We start from the raw sequence: 19942 nt of genomic DNA, 5'->3' as shown, positions 1-19942 counted from the left end.
TGGATAAAAGCATACTTACTGAACCCACAAGTTTTTAATGATAATTTAAAGGCATTTTTTAAAGTTTATTATAATATGACCAACTAAACTGAATAGGCACATCAAAAGATTCTTGATCATAGTATTTCAGGACCATTATTTTTATACTAACTGGGAGACATCTGTAATTCAATGCAAAACTTAACTGAATAAAGTTTGCAATAAAACCATACTGTTGTTACACCACTGAAGTGTTTTAAATAAGCCTAATAGCTTCCTTTTTTAAAAATATCTATTCTCAGGGTGCCTGGGTGGCTCAGTTGGTTAAGCCTCTGACTCTTGGTTTCAGCTCAGGTCATGAGATTGAGCCCCATGTCAGGCTCCATGCTCAGCATGGAGTCTGCTTGAAATATCCCCTCTCCCTCTACACCTCCCTCTCCTCCCCCACTTGTGCACTCTCTCTCAAATAAAATCTTTAAAAAGAAAATCTATTCTCTTATCAAGGTGAGGCTGAGATCCTCAACCTTCTCATCTGCAAGAACATATTGATAAACAGGGTCTATATAAAAATCTGTAATTGCTCAAACCAGTTATTCATACTCATATTATCTCAGTATGTCTAAGTTAAAGTGTGCAGAATAATTTTTCCAATTATACTCACGCACCTAAATATATAAAACAAAAAAAATCCCCAAATCTATATTCAAATTACTTCAAAATGCTAGCTTTCATATAAAATTATATAAAATGTTTACCTGCTTTATGCTAAAACTGGACACAGTATAAATCATTGTAGGATTGTTGGTGAGGTCTTCTGGTCGTACCCATTTGGAAAATGTAGTTTTTTGTTTAGGTGATAATGGTAGCTTGCCCCATCTATCACTGAGGTAATAATAAAAATTAAATACTACTACTACTACTAAAATTAATCTTTAAAAATGACACAAAAACAAAATTAAATTTCCTAGAGATTTTATTTTTTTGGTATAATGATCATAGCTATTATATCATCCTAAAATAATGCTCTGGTCAAATCTGGCTCTTTACACTTAACCCTGAATCCAGTCAATGTGCTCATCCCTCTCAATTAAAAAAATATAAATTTATAACTACAACAGGAAAGCAACTTAAATTCACTTATATTTACTTTAAGAATATAATTTAAAAGTTTACATCAGCATCATTATATTCAAGAAATTCAGTTTCAATAAAATGGAACCATTAACAATAATACAAGCTGATTCAATTCAAAAAGATCTAGGAAGCTACAGATCCTTACGATGGCTCTTGACAAACTCTTCTCTGCAAGGCAAACAATGAGAGTAGCTAATTATTAATAACCATATGCCAGACATCATGCTGAAGTATTTTATACACACGATTCATTTAATCCTTAAAACAATTCCATTAAAGCAAATATTTCTGGAAAAGGCTTAAAAGTGATTTAATAACTTGCCAAGGTCACAGAGCTAAAAAGTGGCAGTAGTGGCATTTGAATCCAGGTCTCGGGTGCCAGATCCACCATTCTTATCCATTACCCTCTGACTGCATGTTGGGAATATGCTGTGTGGTATTTCTCTAAGACTGATGTATAGCACAAAATAAAAAACATCTATCTTTCCTCAAACCTCTTCTAGAACAAGGGTAACAGCCTTCAGGTTTTGTAAGATTTCTAGGATAATACAAAGTTTATGGTATGCAAACTGAGGCAAATATAACATGTTTTTTTTAAAAAATATTAACAGTAGGAGAAAGGTGCTTTTGTGGTCATTTGTGATCTACAAACTCCTACATTTTCTTCATTAGAGGACATCTGTAAATGTTTAATAAACCACGGTTTATGTAAATTTCTTAGACTATTGTATATAACACTTCTCAAACTTTTTGATGATCATCTCATAGAACTACTAGTGTTCTGGTGACACTTTGGTACCTGTGTAGGAACAGTAGCTGATTTGTAAATAGAAAGTGAGCCGAACAAATTTAGAAGAATTTAAATTTTAAAAAATTTTAGGGGACAAAAAAGTTAATTCAAATCTGTAATTTAATTACTTTGTATTATTAACCTGCCATATGAGAATACAGAGTAAATCCAAGATTCCTTAATATCTGTTCTCTCAAAAGTCACCACTAAGTTATCAAATTCAGTGTTTTCTTATAAAGATATTAAACATATTTTATAAATATAATTTATATTCAATATGCTTACTTTAAGATTTAAAAATACATGAGCTGAATAGAAAAAAATGTTTAAAAATCACTCAATCTTTCTAACCAAAGATTCATAAATTGTGGAGCCCTTTTTCATCAGTCTGTTAACCTTTGAATTTTGAAATATTTACAGTTACTTTTTCTTCTGACTATTCTACTGTAAAATAATCTAGAAAACAAGAATGGAAAAATCTTGCTAGAGTAACCTAGTATTTATTCTTGATTTTTCTCCAAATTTAATTAATTCAGCAAGTACTTACTGAGTATCTACTAGATGCCAGACATTGCACTAGGCACAGGAGCATAATTAAAAGAGACATGGTCTCTGTCCTTATGAAACATAATCCAGTATGGAGCACTGGCACTAAGTAATCTTATACAAAATATGTAAAATTCCAACTGTCACAAGTGCTATGCCTAAATTCAGGGAGTTTGCATGGTATCGTATTTTACTGTTTTAATTATATTGTAAGCATTTTCCCATGTTATTTAATTTCTTGAAAACTTGACTGTTCGTGGTTGTATAGTATTATTCTTATAGATGTTCTGTTGTATGAGCACTAAAAACATGATTTATCTTATTACACAAAGATTGGAACTACAAGTTTATATCCCTATTCAGATATAACCATTTAAGAATGTATTAGAATAACTGATTCACACTTTCACAATTGCAATATTGATGAGTATCTTTTATATAAATCTTTGACTACATCTATGAACACTTTTTCAAACTGGTCTCCTGAAGTGAAATTACTGGTCAAAGGGATAAACTTTTTGTTTGCTTGCTTATTTTAAACATTTTGAAGTATCTGAAATGTACAACCAAACTTTGTAATATAATTTAGAATTTAACAAAAATAATTATTTTTCTAAGTTAACCCTTATTAAATAACAATATAACAAGCACTATTAAGTGCTTTATATTTTAACGAATTTAATGATCACAGTAACACTATGAGCTAGATTCTATTCTTATTTTAAAATCTGAGACAGATTTAACAACTTGCCCAGCATCATACAGCATATAAAACTGGACAGTTTGGCTCTAGAATCTGTGTCCTTAATATTGATTAATGATATAGAGCTTCTCAGATATAAAAATTTCTTAGACTCCAATCAGTGACTAGCATCACATGGTTGCCTGGGTGAAAAAAATTAGGTTGATAACTCAATGGCTAGATGTTGAACTTTTGCCCATCTAAGAACAGCAAAACACTAGAAAATGGAAAAGCAGCTCTTCTGTTCTTTACAGAGCCTTTTATACAATTGGCATGTAATAAAGATCAACTCTGATTTTTTTCTAATAGAACATGCTCATTGCAAAATTTCTGAAAAATTTTAAAAAGTTAAATCACCCAGTTTTGCTATCTAGAGATAACCACTGTAAATATCTGACATGTACCTTTACATCATTTTTTCTACTTATCTATAAATACATGAAATGAAAGAAAAATATACATATAACATCCAAATTTTCTATTTTTAAATTTACTATATTGAAATCATTTTCCCTACATCTTTCAAAGATGTATTTTTTATTGGTAGCATAAGCAGTTACTATAATAACATAGATATGCCATTCTTTAATCATTCTCATATTGTTGGATATTTAGTTTGTTTCTGTAACAGATGCTTTGATGAATACTCTTATTAACCACATCTTTAGTCAAATTTTTATTTCCTCAGAATCAGTAAAAGCTGGGAGTCATGAACCAAACAACATTTTTAAGGCTCTTAACACAAGCTGCCACTGTTCCAGAAGACTGTGTTAACCAACATTTTCATAATTAACCCTTTTTTGAACTGGATTTTTTTTTAGTAAATAACGACACTGTCATCATTCTATTCCACTTTCCATTCCATTCTTTCTTTACTGACTTTGCTGTTGTGATTCAAACACCAATTTGACAAACATTTACTTCATGCCAGGTACTGTGCTAGTTTGACTGTAGGCGAAAGGAGATCCATATGTGCCCATTACCAGGCAAATGACCACACAGATACTCTTGCTATGTTGCCTTATCTTTTCCCACAGCTGTACCTCTCTTCCAAACTTTTTTATTACAAATTTTAATTTCAAGGCTATGAGCTAAATTGGATTTCAGAGTATGGAAAAACTACTGAAAAATTAAAATCATCTCAGAAGTAAAAAGTACAACAGTGCTTACTTACCAGAAAGGCATTGGATAGGCAAAACGTTCCCTCAGATCAATACTCATGAAAGGAACATATTCTATACCATTTATTTTTGATGTTGTCCTACAAAACACAAGGAAAAAAATCTAAAGTAAATGTTCAAGTTTACCTTAACTACCAATCTTATTTAAAACTGATATCACAAAGCATGGCACTTTAATAAAATTAAAATGATAACCTCATGTTATCTTTAATAAAATTTTCACAAAATCGTTGAATACCAAAAAATAAATGATTCAATTCTGTAAGACTTATTCTTTTAAGACTTACATCCTTCACAACTAAACTATGGTCTCAAGATAAGCCTGCACTAAAGGTATTGACACCTGATACCGAGACACAAAATGAATGACTGTGCATCCTCATTTCTGAGAGGATGAGAACTTTTCACCTGTATGAAGGACAGCTGAATTCTGTTAGGTAGAAATATTATTTTTTTGTTGTAGCATGAAATTCAAAGGTGTGTAGAAAGGAGCACATGGATGCTGAGTAGCCTCAGTGTTGGACTGTTACTGTCTCTCAGCTCCAAAGCCACCCTTCTTTGTCTTGCTGTGTGTTGTGGTTCATATGCAATTTTTCCAGGCAAGATGAGACACATTAGAAGAATTAAAATCTTCAGTAGGAAAAAAAAAAAAGAAAACTGCCTTCAGGTGGCTGCTCCAAACAGAGGAACCGTTTCAGCGCAATTTTAGGAAATTACAAGTGAGCAACTACATGACTTGCACAGCTCTCAGCAGCTTGGAGCTCTTCCAGTTGAAGAGCAGCCACTCTGGCTCAGAGATATAGCCCAGCTACACGGGCTCAGAATACAAGCACAAGGATTTCCTCATCTTTGTTGTCTGCATTTTTAATATCCCCTAAGGCTGCTTCCAGACCCTGAGTTGGCAAATGTTTTCTGTAAAAAGGACCAGACAGTACATCGTTTTGGCTTTGCAATGAGGTCTCTGTCACATATTCTTCTCTTGTTTTCTTTTTTATAACCCTTTAAAGAAATGTAAAAACTATTCACCACTTCAGGCTTTCCTTTGCTGACCCAGACCTATACTATTTCAAGGTAACGGTTTTCTCCCCATCAGGGCTCTGGTTACTAGCTGCATAGATGATGAGTGGTCTGCCATGGCTCTATTCTGCTGTTTGACCTTTAGTGCTCGATTTTAAAGTATGCTAGGATTTTTAGGAAAACATATGTCTAGTAGAAATGCTAACACTAAAATATAATATAACACATTTTAACTATTTCAAGTTGGGGCTATATGACAATATAATTTATAATTTCATAATAAAAGCACAACACACTATAACAAACATGTGATTACAACTCAGCAAACCTAATGAAAATTAAATTACCTGTGTTATGTTAACAAAATTATTCATTACAATGAATCATAAACTGATTTACCTGAGAACTTCTATTTCTTCTGCTGTATATCTCTGTCCTTGTGCATCACACGACTGTGGACTTATAAAGGGTTGAGGTCTTTCAAGGAAAGGACTAGTCCCTAGTGGGAAATGTGCTCTCGTTGGAGGTGGCTTTGGTTTGTTATTTGTTGACTTGATTTTGCATAATGGTTTTGTTAAAGGCTCACTCAATGCTTCTGCTCTGTAATAGAAAGAGGTACAGAAAAACTGTTCTAGTTTTTCTTCTCACATTTAAGCTTTCCAGAAAATAAAATTTACTTCAAGAACCAGTCAAGCATTCCTAATGTAAAATTAGTAGATAAGATTCATACATCAGTCAGCAGTTCACTTCTTAAGCTACTTCCAAAAATAAGTATTTCATAACTGATATACATTGATACTATTGCTATATCAATTGCAATTATTGATCACTTACTGCATGTCAGATACTACGCAAGGTAAGGGGGATACAAGAAAATATAAAATGCAATCTCTGCTTTTAAGGTGTTCACAGTTTTGTGGGGGAAAGAAAGACAGCTGCATCCAAAATGACAGATGCTATAAGTATTGTATGTGAGTGAACACACGGCAGAAGATATTAACTTAATGACCAAGAAAAGACAGTGAGTCGGGGGAGGTTATTCTGAATTGATGTTTGAGCTGCGGAGAACTCCACCTGGGGAGTGAGGGAGCATTCTAAGTAGAGAAAAGCATGTGCAGAAGTATGAAATAGCGTAGCGAGTTAAGATAACTTCCAAAAAATAGATGAAGTCCCTATGAAAAGTTAAAAACAAGAGGCGGAAGGAGAGGAGACCAGGGGCAAAAGTTAATCATGGAATGTCTCACATGATATTCAAGGGAATTTTGGCTTTGTTTTGTCAAAGGTTCAGCGAGCTAAAAAACAGAAGTTCTTAACTTGAGGTCCACATATGAGCTCCAGGAATCTTGTGAACACTCTGAAATTACATAAAAAATTTTATGTACATTTCTCCTAGAAAGAGGATCCACAATTTTGAACAGACCCTCAAAGAAGCCAATGACTGACCCACCCCTCTGTGCTTAGGGTGCACTCAGAGGATACTGGATGGGTTATCTAAACATCACCTCTGATACTGACTCGTGAAAAAAGTGAAAATGGAGAAGATAACTATGTGTCAAGTGCCCATATCCTCATGACTCAGGAGAGACAAACTAAATGTTAGATGATGACAATGAAAAGGAAGGATGACCCTTATACCTCAATTAAAAAAAAGAAGGGCGGGGGTGGTATTGGTACTAAGTCAGACCCTCAAAAGGAGGTAATTTTATTAATTCATGCTGTAACTAAAAATGCAATTTCCATCCTTTTCCTTCATCTTTAACACTCTTTAAGAGGTATAATTCTCTTGTGCAAATCTGTTCATTCTCAGATACCTACTGAGCACATACTGTATGTCTGGCACTCTGCTAGGTGGTTACAGCATTGAACAAAACAGACAAAATTCTCTGCACTCACAGAGTTTACATGGAGGGTTAGGGGGCTCAAAGGAACACGGACATTAATAACAAACATGATAAACTGGTAACTTTCATATGCCTTAGAAAGTGGTTAAGAGCTTTGGGAAAGAATATTAGAATAGAGTAAGCAGGAGGAAAATACTGGAGGAGGTTCCATTTTAAATAAAATGGTTAGGGCAGGCTTTTTTGAAAAGTTGACATTTGAACAAAGAGCTGAAGGAGTTACACACCCTATATAATTTGGGATATGTGAATGGTTATAGGCCAGCTCGTTCTCAATTTCTCTACTTTTAATAGTAGCTCTGGAAGGCTCTCTGGAAGTTCTCCCCAGAAATCTGGTGTTACACAACAGAAGAAAGTCTTCCACTTCAAACATCATAATCATTGTTTCACACATAGCAAAAACTAAATAAAACAGGTCTTGGCTGATTTGTTATTTCTTAAGTTTAAAGTAGGGAACTAGAGAGGAATAAATTCACCCAGAGGAAGAAGGTAGACTTGCTCTAGATCTCAGCTTAAAGATGGAGGTTTGTTACTACAAACTCTGTGATATATTTAGAGAAATTTGTCAAATTTAAGAAACATAGTTCACTGCTATCCATGGATAAGAACTTGAGTGACCAAAACTCACCTATCTAGTGCCTGTCGAGCCAACTGTTTCAGTTTATTTTGCAGAGTTTTATCAGCGGTTTCATAAGACTTAAGAGAAAGAAAGACAGACATTCTGAAGCATAATTTTTTTTCTTTGCTTGATTCATATTTCTAAGCAAAAAACTTATAATGCAATATATTTTATATATAATATATGCAAATAATGAGAGAATAAACAAAGATGACAATTTGTTTTCATCCTTAAAGGTATATATTTTTTTAATTTTTTATTGTTATGTTAATCACCATATATTACATAATTTGTTTTGGTGTAGTGTTCCATGATTCATTGTTTGTTCATAACACCCAGTGCTCCATGCAGAATGTGCCCTCTTTAATACCCATCACCAGGCTAACCCATCCCCCTCCCCTCCTCTCCTCCAGAAACCTCAGTTTGTTTTTCAGAGTCCATCATCTCTCCTGGTTCGTCTCCCCCTCTGACTTACTCCCCTTCATTCTTCCTCTCCTGCTAGCTTCTTCTTTTTCTTTTTTCTTGAAATATGTTGCGTTATTTGTTTCAGATCTGTGATTCCCTTAAAGGTATATTTAAAATAGTGTTGAAAACCTGACAATGAGGTAAACCTGAAGACCACTTCATGTGGTAAATGAACCACAACTGTAAGGACATGGTGCCATGGAAACTGAGCAGCAGGAAACTGAGGAGACTAGCACTTACCTCCAGAAATCAGGCAAGATGGTTTGTCTGAAAAAAAAGGCAGTCCTCTGACAATACTAAGAATACCACTCTCTATCATTTCACTTCACGTTCCTGTCAAATGCACTGCTCTTCTGCACTAGAGCCCCTAAACTTAGCTGTTCCAACCAGGGTCCTCAGGAAGCAGTAAAAACCACTCAGCATATAGATTTTACACTGCAAATCAATAAAGCTCTCCCAAAACACCACCTTATTTTTAAATGTAAGAAATTTTTTAAGAAGGGGGAGGTTTATTTTAAATTCATGGATTTGTAATGAGTTCTTCCTGTAATGAGTTAATTTTAGGTATATGGGTTTAAACATGTTAAAAAAATAATACCTATAATTAAAAAAACCATTCCCTAATGACTCAATCTTACTACTGTCAATTTTTTAACAAGAGGTATAAAACCCATCATTAGTTTTCTGTTCTTCATCTTTTAATGAACAGTAACAATTATATTTATAATGATACAGTAATTATTTTTTTTAAGGAATTGTTAAATAAAATTCACTACTAAGAGAAATTTCTTAGCATAATTCCACCAAACTTAACTAGTAGCTATACATACAGTTTTCAGACAGAGATCTACGGCTTCAGTATACAATTCTATAGCATCTTCAACATTCCCTTTTTCATCTTCATCAAAAGCTTGAGTAACAAGGAAATGAGCACGTTCTAAGTCCAACTGATGTTTTGATTTCAAAGGATCAGCACTCTTTGACTGAACTAGGACAGGAAGAAAGCCATATAGATGAAATTATTACCTATATATGTACTTATATATCCAGGAAACAACACACCATTTTAATACATTTAAGATACTCTTTATAAAAACTTTATAATTTTTCATTTAAAAAACTTAGCAAGGTCAAAAAATAATCCTTAAAAAATGACTTTCAGTCTGAATTTGAAGGCCTAAAACAGAGTCCCCACTTGTCTGACTCATCTCACAATGCACACCTGAGACCAAAAATACCAAAAATGTATTATTTATTAAAAAAAATTTCCCCTGATTTTCTCTCTCCTTACCAGCACTTTCTTCATTTAAAAAAATAAAACACCAGTCCTCCTCCTTACATAACCCTGGCCCCACTCCCAAAAACAAAACAAAAAAAACTTAGAAAATGTTAAGCCTAAAGAAACTCAATTATGTTTTAAGGTAATTTAAAAAAAATTTTTTTCAGTACAGACAACCGTGTAATACAATATCCTAGGCCCTGATGATAAAGTTCCTGCTGTTTCCCATTCATCTGAGTCCAGATTAAATAATCACATATTTTTACTGTTCTTTGAAATAAGTATTTGTTTTTAATATAAAGGTATGTATCAACAAGGGACCTGTATCAAGATTATATACAAAGATCTCTTACAAGTAAACAATAAAAAGACAATTCCAATTTTGAAAATGAGTGTGGTGAGTCATCATGTCAACTTGTGTCAACTTTACTGGGTACCCAGATACTTGGCCAGACATGATTTCTAGGTATGTCTAAGAGAGTGATTCTGAATGAAATTAACCTTTGAATTGGTAGTAAAAGCAGACTGTCCTCCCCGATGTGGGTGGACATCACCTAATCCACGGAGGGACTGAACAGAACAAAAAGGCAGAGGAAGGAATTTGCCTTCTCTGCCAGACTGCCTTTTTTTTGGTCTTTTCCTGCCCTTGGGACTGGGTCTTACACCATCAACTCCCCTGCTTCTCAGGCCTTTGGACTTGGACTAAATAAACTATACCACTGGTTTTCTTGGGTCATTCCTGCTTGCAGACTGCAGAGTGTGGGACTTCTTAGCCTCCATAATGAGGTTCCATTATGAGCCAATTCCTTATATAAAATCTCTTTATATATATTCTACTGGTTCTTTTTCTCTGGAGAACCCTGACTTACATAATGGGCAAAGGGTCTGTATAACCATTTTTCCAAAGAAGATATTCAAATGGCCAAATGGCCCATGAGAAGATGCTCAACAACATTAGCCAGCAGGGAAATGCATATCAAAACCCAAGATGCCACCTTTACAACCACTTGGGTGGCTAAAATTACAAAAGACAGAAAATAACAAATGTTGATAAGGATGTGAAGGAAATGAAACCCTCATATATTGCTGATGGAAATGTAAAATGGGGTTGCCACTTTGGAAAACAGTTCAGCAGTTCCTCGAAAAATTAAACATCAAGCTACCACATGACCCAGCAATTTCACTCCTGGGCATGTATTAAAGAGAACTAAAAACACATGTCCATATAAAAACATATATACAAACGTTCAAAGCAGTATTATTCATTAACAGCCAAAAGGTGGAAACAAGCCAATGTCCATCAACTGATGAATGGATAAACAACATATGGTATATTGATATGATGGCATTATTATTCAGCCATAAAAAAGAATGAAGTATTGATACATACTACAACATGGATAAATCTTGAAAACATTATGTTAAATGAAAACAGCCAAACCCCAAAGGTCACAAATTAGATAATTCTATTTACATGAAATGTCCAAAATAGGCAACTCCAGGGAGACAGAAAATAGGTTAGTGGCTGTTAAGAGGATAGAGGGATAATGGATAAGAGGTTTCTTTTGGGGCAACAAAAATGTTCTAAAATTAGATAGTGGTGATGGTAGCACAACTCTGGAAACATACTAAAAACTACTGAATTGTATACTCTAGTAAGGTGAATTTTATGGTACATGAATTATATCTCTATAAAGCTGTTATTAAAAAAAAAAAAGCTTTATATTTTGTCTCTTAAAGGTATGGTGGTGACCTTTTAGAACTTTAACTCCCAGAAACACCTCTCTGAAGTATGTGCTAATCTACCATTTACAAAATGAAGACACGAAAGCTCAAAAACATTAAAATATATAGCCCAGGGTTTCTCAGCCTCATACTACTGACATGTTCAGCTGGATAATTCTTTGCTGTAGACTGACCTGTGCATTGGAGGATTTTTAATAAGATCCTTGGCCTCTACCCAACTGGATGCCACAGTATACTCCCTACTTCTCCCTAATCTAAAAACCAAAAATCTTCCGAGGTGCACAACTGTTCCCAGTTGAGAATGACTGATCTAGCCTAGGTTCTGTAGCTACAAGCTACAATTTAGATCTTGAAATTCTAGGTCTTAAGCTCTTTATACTACACTGGTGAATTTCAAACTAGGTTACCCTTCCCCACCCAGAAATCAACTTAACTCTCAAGAGTCTATCAGCAAAATTTGCTTTAAACGTTGTCTGAAATGCTAATTAAAGAAACCATTTAATTCTCTAGGGATTACATTCCATAGGTTGAATATAATGGGTCAAAAAGCTGGCAATACAATTAAGGTATGCTATGCTTTAAAAATCCTTCTTGAACTTTATTTCTGTTTCACTGACAAGTCTCTATTCCTCAAGAGCTTAGAGCTGTCACGTTACGTGCCTAAATATCACCTTTATAAATATATTTATAAATGTATTTGGGAAAATGGAGCTGCTTTGAATTACATGGTATTTTGGATACCTGAATCAATATAACTTTCTATCAGTTGAGGCCCTGCTACACAGGCAGTTCACTTTTCAATACATCCAATTTCCGGGCACTGTCTTAAACTAAACTATCCCATCCTTAAGGGTATTGTCCTAACAAGAAATCCAATGGTGGAATCTACTTTTTCCTAATCATGTACTTATAACTGCTCTTATCGACTCAGAATGAGTGGTAAAAAGTAACACAAAGTCCATTAGGCAATGCTGAATAAAGAGTCCTCTAAGTTGCTTGTGGCTTTATTATATAGCCACAGAAAAAAGGGGTTAAAAAGAAATCAGTGAGAAAAATGCATTTCTAAAACAAAATGCCAGTAGGTGATCATTTTTTTTTCTACCCATGTCAAGAGCAGATTTTCACAGCAGCCACATACCTCTAACAAAACCGTGATCACTAAGCCTGTGTACTTGTTTCATGACATTTGCCATGCTGTTTACAAAAATAAATACAAGTTGTTCCAGGTCTCTACTTACATGTTGCTTTCCAAGATATGGTTTACAAAAAGAGTTTAGCTAAGGTCTTGAGGTTGAGGATACGGATACAGAAGAGACCATGAACATACTGCTGAAGTCGTTAACACTAAAGGGAAGTAAAGACGGCTCTTGAACAATGTGGGGACTTAGGGGCACTGACAGAAATCTGCATATTAACTTTTGACTCCCCCAAAACTTAACTACTAATAGCCTACTGGAAGCCTTACCAATAACTTAAGTTGATTAACACATATCTTCTATGTGTGTTATATATTATATTCTTATGATAAAGTAAGCTAGACAAAAGAAAATATTAAGAAAATCATAAAGAAGAAAAAATACATTTACAGTACTGTAAAAAAATCTGCATGTAGGAGCGCCTGGGTGGCTCAGTTGGTTAAGTGTCTGCCTTTGGTTCACATCATGATTCTGGGGTCCTGGGATGGAGCCCTACTATGGTGGGCTCCCTGCTCAGCAGGGAGTCTCCTTGTCTTTCTCCATCTGCCCCTCTACCGCCTCGTGTTCTCTCCCTCTCTCGCAAATAAATAAAATCTTCAAAAAAAATCTGCTGGTAAGTGGACCTGCACAGCTCAAATCACTGTTGTTCAAGGGTCAACTGTAGTCATTTAACCTTAATATCAGGAGACAGAATTTGACAGATATTTAAAAAGTAGACTTTAACAGGGTCCTAATCCTGACTCTGACAATGATACAGTTTGAATGTATATAATTCACTATCTCTGTACCCCTGGGAAATTAGGAGATTAGACTATATTATTTGTAAGGTTCCTAATCACAGATCACTTATTTCCACACTATGACTTTTTTTTTTAATTTTATTGTTATGTTAATCACCATACATTACATCATTAGTTTTTGATGTAGTGTTCCATGATTGTTTGTGTATAACACCCAGTGCTCCATTCAGTATGTGCCCCCTTTAATACCCATCACCAGGCTAACCCATCCCCCCGCCCCCCTCCCCTCTAGAACTTTCAGTTTGTTTCTCAGAGTCCATAGTCTTTCATGGTTCATCTCCCCCTTCGATTTCCGCCCCCCTTCATTTTTCCCTTCCTGCCACACTATGACTTTTAAAGACATGATTACCATAAAAGGAATGAGCAGCAAGAGTGAAGATCAAGATCTAAAGATGAAAAGGAAAAGGAAAGAGAAACACTAGGGACTAATATAACACCGTATGTCAACTATATTTCAATAATAAAAATTTAAAAAAAAGAGAAACATGGGGGAAAGGATGTGATGAGAGAGAAGAAAAAAAATGGTAAGTTTAGTAGTCCTTTACTAACCTGCTGAATGCAAAGCCTGAACTCTTTCCAGATACTCATTTATTTTTTCTTGAATATGTTCTAGGCCTGATCCTGCCATCTCAGCATAAATTAAGGCTTGTGCAGCTTCCTAAAAAAAGAAAAAAAAAATCAAAGGAATCTAACAAATGAATTACAATCTGAATTTTCTCTACCACTTTGTAACTCACTATTGCTGTCTATGAACTATAAAATAAGAATGTCTTTAAGACAGTACCAAGTGGGTTACATAACCCTCCAACACCTTTTCTTCAGTTCCCAATACTCTCAATTTTCTCATACTGTTGAAAATTTACAAACTCAAATACAAGAGATTATAAACATTTTCTTAGAATAGCTTTAGCTCACATGTCTTTTGCTTTCCTTTTTCTTTATGCAACAGGTCAGACTTAAAATCATATATCTTGAAAATATGAATTGAGCCTGAAAAGCATAAGGACAGGTATATAATAATAATACTCGTTACTACTGGTTAATAATAATAAAAATAGTCAATTGGTTAATGATAACAAGTAAAATAAAATTAAATGTCAAAGGAAGATTATAAGAAATTATAAAGGTCAAGGTGCCTAGCTGGCTTAGTAGAGTATGCGACTCTTGATCTCAAGATTTTAAGTTTGAGCCCCATGTTGAGTGTAGAGATTACTTAAAAATAAAATTAAAGGGCGCCTGGGTGGCTCAGTTGGTTAAGCGACTGCCTTCGGCTCAGGTCATGATCCTGGAGTCCTGGGATCGAGTCCCACATCGGGCTCCCTGCTCAGCAGGGGGTCTGCTTCTCCCTCTGACCCTCTTCCCTCTCATGCTCTCTGTCTCTCATTCTCTCTCTCACAAATAAATAAAATCTTTAAAAAAAATAAAATTAAATTAAAAAAAATTATAAAGATTAAATATCTCACAGTGGAAAGAAAATCTTTCTCCATAGAAAATACTGCCAAAGGGTGACACATTTTAAAGCAGATTTCAGTTGTATGAAATCAACTTACTTTAATTAAGAAAACCTGGATTCATCATCCAGTTTTTCTAATACTCCCACAGCCAGTTATGCTGTGGCTAGTGAGGAAGAAAGAGCCTCACTCTCCCCATCACCATTCTAGGATAACAGGTTACCAATGTTACTGCGAGAAGGACCACTGAGAGATTTCTCCAAATTAACAACACCTTCTCAGCAACAACCTAAGCATGTGCACTTCACAGAGGCTGATGCCTGTCTGGATCCAAAGAAGCCAGCCATCTACTGAATATCCAACGTTTTGAATTCAGTTGTTGGAGCAGGAGTTGTTTCACTGAACTTAACAAAATCAGTAAAAAGAGTCTGAAATTGAATGAAATGAAATGAAAATTCACTGAAAGGCTGTAGGAATAAGAAAGAGGATATTGTCAGATTCTGTAACTCAGACATTTCATGGGAGGAAAATATAACTTTACATGTAAACATTTTTTAAAAATATTTTTTATTTGAATATAGTTGACACACAATGTTACATTAGTTTCAGGTACATACAACATAGTGATTCATTTTTTCTTATTATGTTATGTTAATCACCATACATTACATCATTAGTTTTTGATGGAGTGTTCCATGTAAACATTAAATATTTTATATTATGTACTATTATTATCTAAATACTAATAGTATATATATATTTCACATCTCCAATTACCTTGATGTAAACACTGACATTCAAATAATTATCTTGCTTAAAAGAAATAAAGCCAACTAAATAATTGCTGGTATCAATCTTATTTTACTCATTTAATTTATATTTGAAAATGACAATTAAAGAAAACCTCATAGAACAGTAATGAAGACCAAAAAATGCTAAAGATCTGGTAAATTTTATATAAACAGTTCCTAGAAGCACAACTTTTCTGACTTTCTCAAGGATAAAAAAATTCTTCATAATCACATGCATGCAAATGCACAGCAAAACAAGAGGCACTGCGTAGTATTTTCTTTTGCTTTACACAAAGCTATTTTATGTGGCACTATTTTAATCTATGAATATTTGTCAGTTATTTCACAAAACTCAAACACATAGAATTTTACTTTTAAAGAAATACTACCTTCACGAAACTTTCCTCAAAAAGTCCAAAAGAAATGATTCTGAAACACATCAAAAGTCTCTATAGATTATAAAATGAAGGCAATATAATAATAATCTGAGAAATACAAATCATACATTTACTGACCGCATTACTACTCAGCTATTATCAAAGCCTGACATTCTTTTCTTTTTTTAAAAAAAAAGGGGGGGACAATATCACGAGGATACAGCTACCTCCACAAGGAAGCAAAGAGCATAGTTAGAGCTGGAGGGGTGTATGTGCAAATCCGCAGGACTGGAGAGCAGAGTGGACTGTGGAAGATCATATTCTTTAATAATTCCGCCCCCAGTAACTTAGCCAAAAGAAAGAGCCAAGAAATGTGTAAAGCATTAGCTATAAAGGTTATCAACTGCACCATGACTTAAGATGCTGAAAAATCAGAATGAACCTAAATGCCCATTAGTTTGTAAATAAATTATGGTACATTCACATAATGGAATACTATGCATCTGTCATTAATAAGACTATCTTAAGCAACTTTAATGAGTTTTTAAAAGCTCAAATACAAAGAACAGGTTAAAAATAGTATAAACGGTACAATCCAAGTTTGTCTTACGTATAGAGAAGTTGAATCACTATGTTGTTCCCTTGAAACTAACGTAACATTCTATGTCAATTACACTCAAATGTTTTCAAAGCTGCGAATGTAAATACGCGTAGAAAAAGCAGCACAGATATATTAAATGCCAAGATGAGACGTGTTATTCTTTTTTAAAACCTTATTTTCTTCAACAAACGTGCATTATTTTAGTGTGTATCAGAGACCACTTCCCACAAGCCATAAATCAGAGCCAAGTGACAGCGAGAATTAACCACTTAACTACCCATACCTAACTACTGCTGCCATAAGTAGCTCAGCGGTGGACATTTGCCATTGAAGACTGTAACCAGAGAAGTGGTGGCTCCCAAGCCGCGACCAAACCTCCCCACAGTGGCAGCAGCCGGGTCGCCTCTCCCCTGAAAAGGAGAGCAGCAGAGCAGGAAGAGGGCAAAGCAAAGCCCAGGCCTGGCCGCCGCCGCACTTTCACCCGCCCCCTGGCCTCTCCTGGTGCGGCGGTCCTCTGCCCTACCTTGTAGTAAAACACCGCCTCGGAATAGCGACCTTCTTGGTCGCGCTGCACCGCCAGCCGGGCGAACTGCACGGCGTCCCGCTCCAGCGCCGTGGCGTCCATGGCGCCGAGGCCCCGCACCGGCGGAGGGAAGGAGGGAAGCCCTGACGCACAAAAGCTCTTCGCCGACAGCGGCACCGCCGGGAGGCGGAACCCAGAACGCCCCGAAAAGAGCAGCAAAGTTTATTTTCGATGGCTGAGGGAAGGTAGTCGGCCTTCCCGGCCAGGGCCCGCTGCAACGCCGCGCCTCCTAAGCGCGGCTCCAGCTCCCCGGCCTGTGTGGCTACCCCACATCCCGGCAACCGCATTTCCCCGCCCCGCCCACCGGCTCCACTGCGCAGTCGCAGCCCGGTGCTCGGGAGTTTCTCCGGAGATGGGGCTGCAAAGGTCGGGCTCGTGGGAGTACGTGTGTGATGGGCGGGGCCTGGCCTGCTGGGTGCCGGCGCGCGCGTGACCGCCATGGCTCCCGGGATTGGGTAGGCGAAAAGCGAGTCAGGTCCGGGCAGCGGACTTCTCCGCGGTTTGCGCGGAGGTGGCAATGCCTACGGCAGCTGTTGCTCACAACACTTGGTGGGGGCGGCGCATGCGCCTTACGGAGCCTTTTTCTCTACGGTGTGTAAAGGGGAGGTATAAAGGGCTATGGAATAACACTTTACATCTGGACTGACTTTTTTTTTTAAAAAGTAGGGACGTAAAATAAGGACATAGGATTCTTTTAAGATACGCTTTAATAACATTTATTTTCCACAAACTCGATCGTAATCTTATATACCCCTGCCCCCCATGTATGATCTTGGTTGAATTGTCAACAAGGTAATATATCCTCACTTGTACTTATCCTTTGGTCAACTTAATGCTGTTGTAATTAACCACTTAATTGGATGATTATTTGATTAATATCTTTCTCTCTTAAAACTCTGAATTCAACAATAATAAAAATGAACTAGTGATAGGCACAATATGGCTGAAACTCAAAATTGAATCATGATAATTAAAAGCAGAAAGACACAGAGTACATACTGCGTAATTCTGTTTATAAGAAACACTATTAAAGACAAATCTAATCAGTAATGTTAGAAATGAGATCAATGGTTGAGGGGGGATACAAGAGACACTTTTGGGGTAATAGAAATGTTTTATGTCTTGGTAACGACACCAAAATATGCACATTTGTGGAAACCCATTAAACGCTACGTTTTATTTTTTTAATTTTTAATTGAATTTTATGAAGATTTTTTTTTTAATTTATTTGAGAGAGAGAGCACGGTGTGAGGGGGAAGAGAAGAGGGAGCCAGAGCTTGTTCTCATGCCACCCCCCCCCAGATCATGACCCCAGCAGAAAGCAAGAGTCAGTGTGGCCCAACTCACCAGCCTCCCAGGTGCCCCTAAACTCTACATTTTAAATGTGTGATTTAATTTTTTTCTTAATGGTACCTTAATAAAATTTATTTTAGTCGTGGTCTGTATTTAAATGGGAGTCTCGTTTTTTGTTTCTTTAACCCCTCACATTTAGTGAAACTAATAACATCTAACTGAGCTGTTGTAAAAACAAAAACAAAAACACACAAGAAGTGGACTTAGTGCCTGGTACAAAGATAGTTTTCATCATTAGCTAATGACAGTTTTATAACTGAAGCTGGGATGGTTTCTGTCTTTACCAGTTCTATGCTAGTATTGAACGCAAGCCTTGGTCCAGAGCAGGTGTTCAGTATTTTATTTTATTTTTTTAAATTTTTATTTATTTGATTTTATTTATTTGACAGAGAGAGAGAGACAGCAACAGAGGGAACACAAGCAGGCGCAGAGGGAGAAGCAGGCTCTCTGCTGAACAGGGAGCCTGATGCAGGGCTCGATCCCAGAACCCTGGGATCATGACCTGAGCAGAAGGCAGACGCTTAATAACTGAGCCACCCAGGCACCCCTGTGTTCAGTATTTTAAAACATGAATGAGGGGCGCCTGGGTGGCTCAGTTGGTAAAGTGACTGCCTTCAGCTCAGGTCATGATCCTGGAGTCCCGGGATCCTGGAGTCCCGGGATCGAGTCCCACATCGGGCTCCCTGCTCAGCGGGGGGTCTGCTTCTCCCTCTGACCCTCTTCCCTCTCGTGCTCTCTCTCATTCTCTCTCTCTCAAATAAATAAAATCTTAAAAAAAAAATAAAACATGAATGAGGGAACCCCCCTACTAAATATATTCAATGTGCCCTCCCCCCTCTCCGTTCTGAAGAATGAGATAGAAATTCCTTAGCACAGATTAGAAGGTCCTCAGAACATGAGCTCAGGCCATACCCCCAAGGCATTTATAGTCACTGTCTCCCACAAACCGACCACAAGCTAATGCAGACAAATGCAGTTTTCTCATAGGATTTCTATGTCTAATGTTCCTCCTTTCATTACAGCTTATAGAATTCCTAGTCCATCTTTAAGGAAGTCTTTTCTAGCGCTCCTAGGTAGTTTTGATTACTTTCCGTGCTTACTCATTTATTCCCTATATATTTAATCCTTATTCATTTACTCAATGAACACTGGACACCTACTTGGTGCCAGGCACAGAGCTACACATTGAAGACACAAACATAAGAGAGAGTGAGATAAGGCAAGGTAAAAGCAAGTTGAAGCTTCAAAATATCTGCCGCCTCACAAAATGGAGTTTTATGGAGTTTTCTAATGCATGAACACAGTAAATCTCTTCCTGGGTTCTAGTCTTTATCTCAGCAGTGTTGTATAGTGCACAGATCTTGCACATCGTTGAATACATTTATCCCTAAGCA

At 36.3% G+C, this 19942-nt stretch overlaps 1 protein-coding gene across 2 annotated transcripts in view; it reads right to left on the bottom strand.

Annotated features, from left to right (window-relative positions):
- The window catches only part of CAPN7 (calpain 7), a 40597-nt gene extending 23120 nt beyond the window's left edge, over positions 1-17477 (bottom strand). For both annotated transcript variants that reach the window (XM_028099071.1, XM_088026231.1), the window contains exons 1-7: positions 17136-17477; positions 13942-14050; positions 9202-9359; positions 7916-7983; positions 5789-5989; positions 4366-4452; positions 735-861 (exon numbers count right to left, since the gene is read on the bottom strand). In XM_028099071.1, coding sequence (XP_027954872.1) covers positions 735-861; positions 4366-4452; positions 5789-5989; positions 7916-7983; positions 9202-9359; positions 13942-14050; positions 17136-17237 — 852 coding nt within the window. In that variant the 5' untranslated portion in view covers positions 17238-17477. The remainder of the gene's footprint in view (positions 1-734; positions 862-4365; positions 4453-5788; positions 5990-7915; positions 7984-9201; positions 9360-13941; positions 14051-17135) is intronic.
- Positions 17478-19942: the final 2465 nt, after the last annotated feature.

Source organism: Eumetopias jubatus, unplaced genomic scaffold, assembly GCF_037043125.1.
Source record: "Eumetopias jubatus isolate StellerSeaLion01/CBP00866 unplaced genomic scaffold, mEumJub1_p1.0 scaffold_1, whole genome shotgun sequence".
NCBI classification, from domain to species: domain Eukaryota; kingdom Metazoa; phylum Chordata; class Mammalia; order Carnivora; family Otariidae; genus Eumetopias; species Eumetopias jubatus.
Note: the sequence above shows the minus strand (reverse complement) of the source record. Positions and strands in the feature narration are given on the sequence as shown.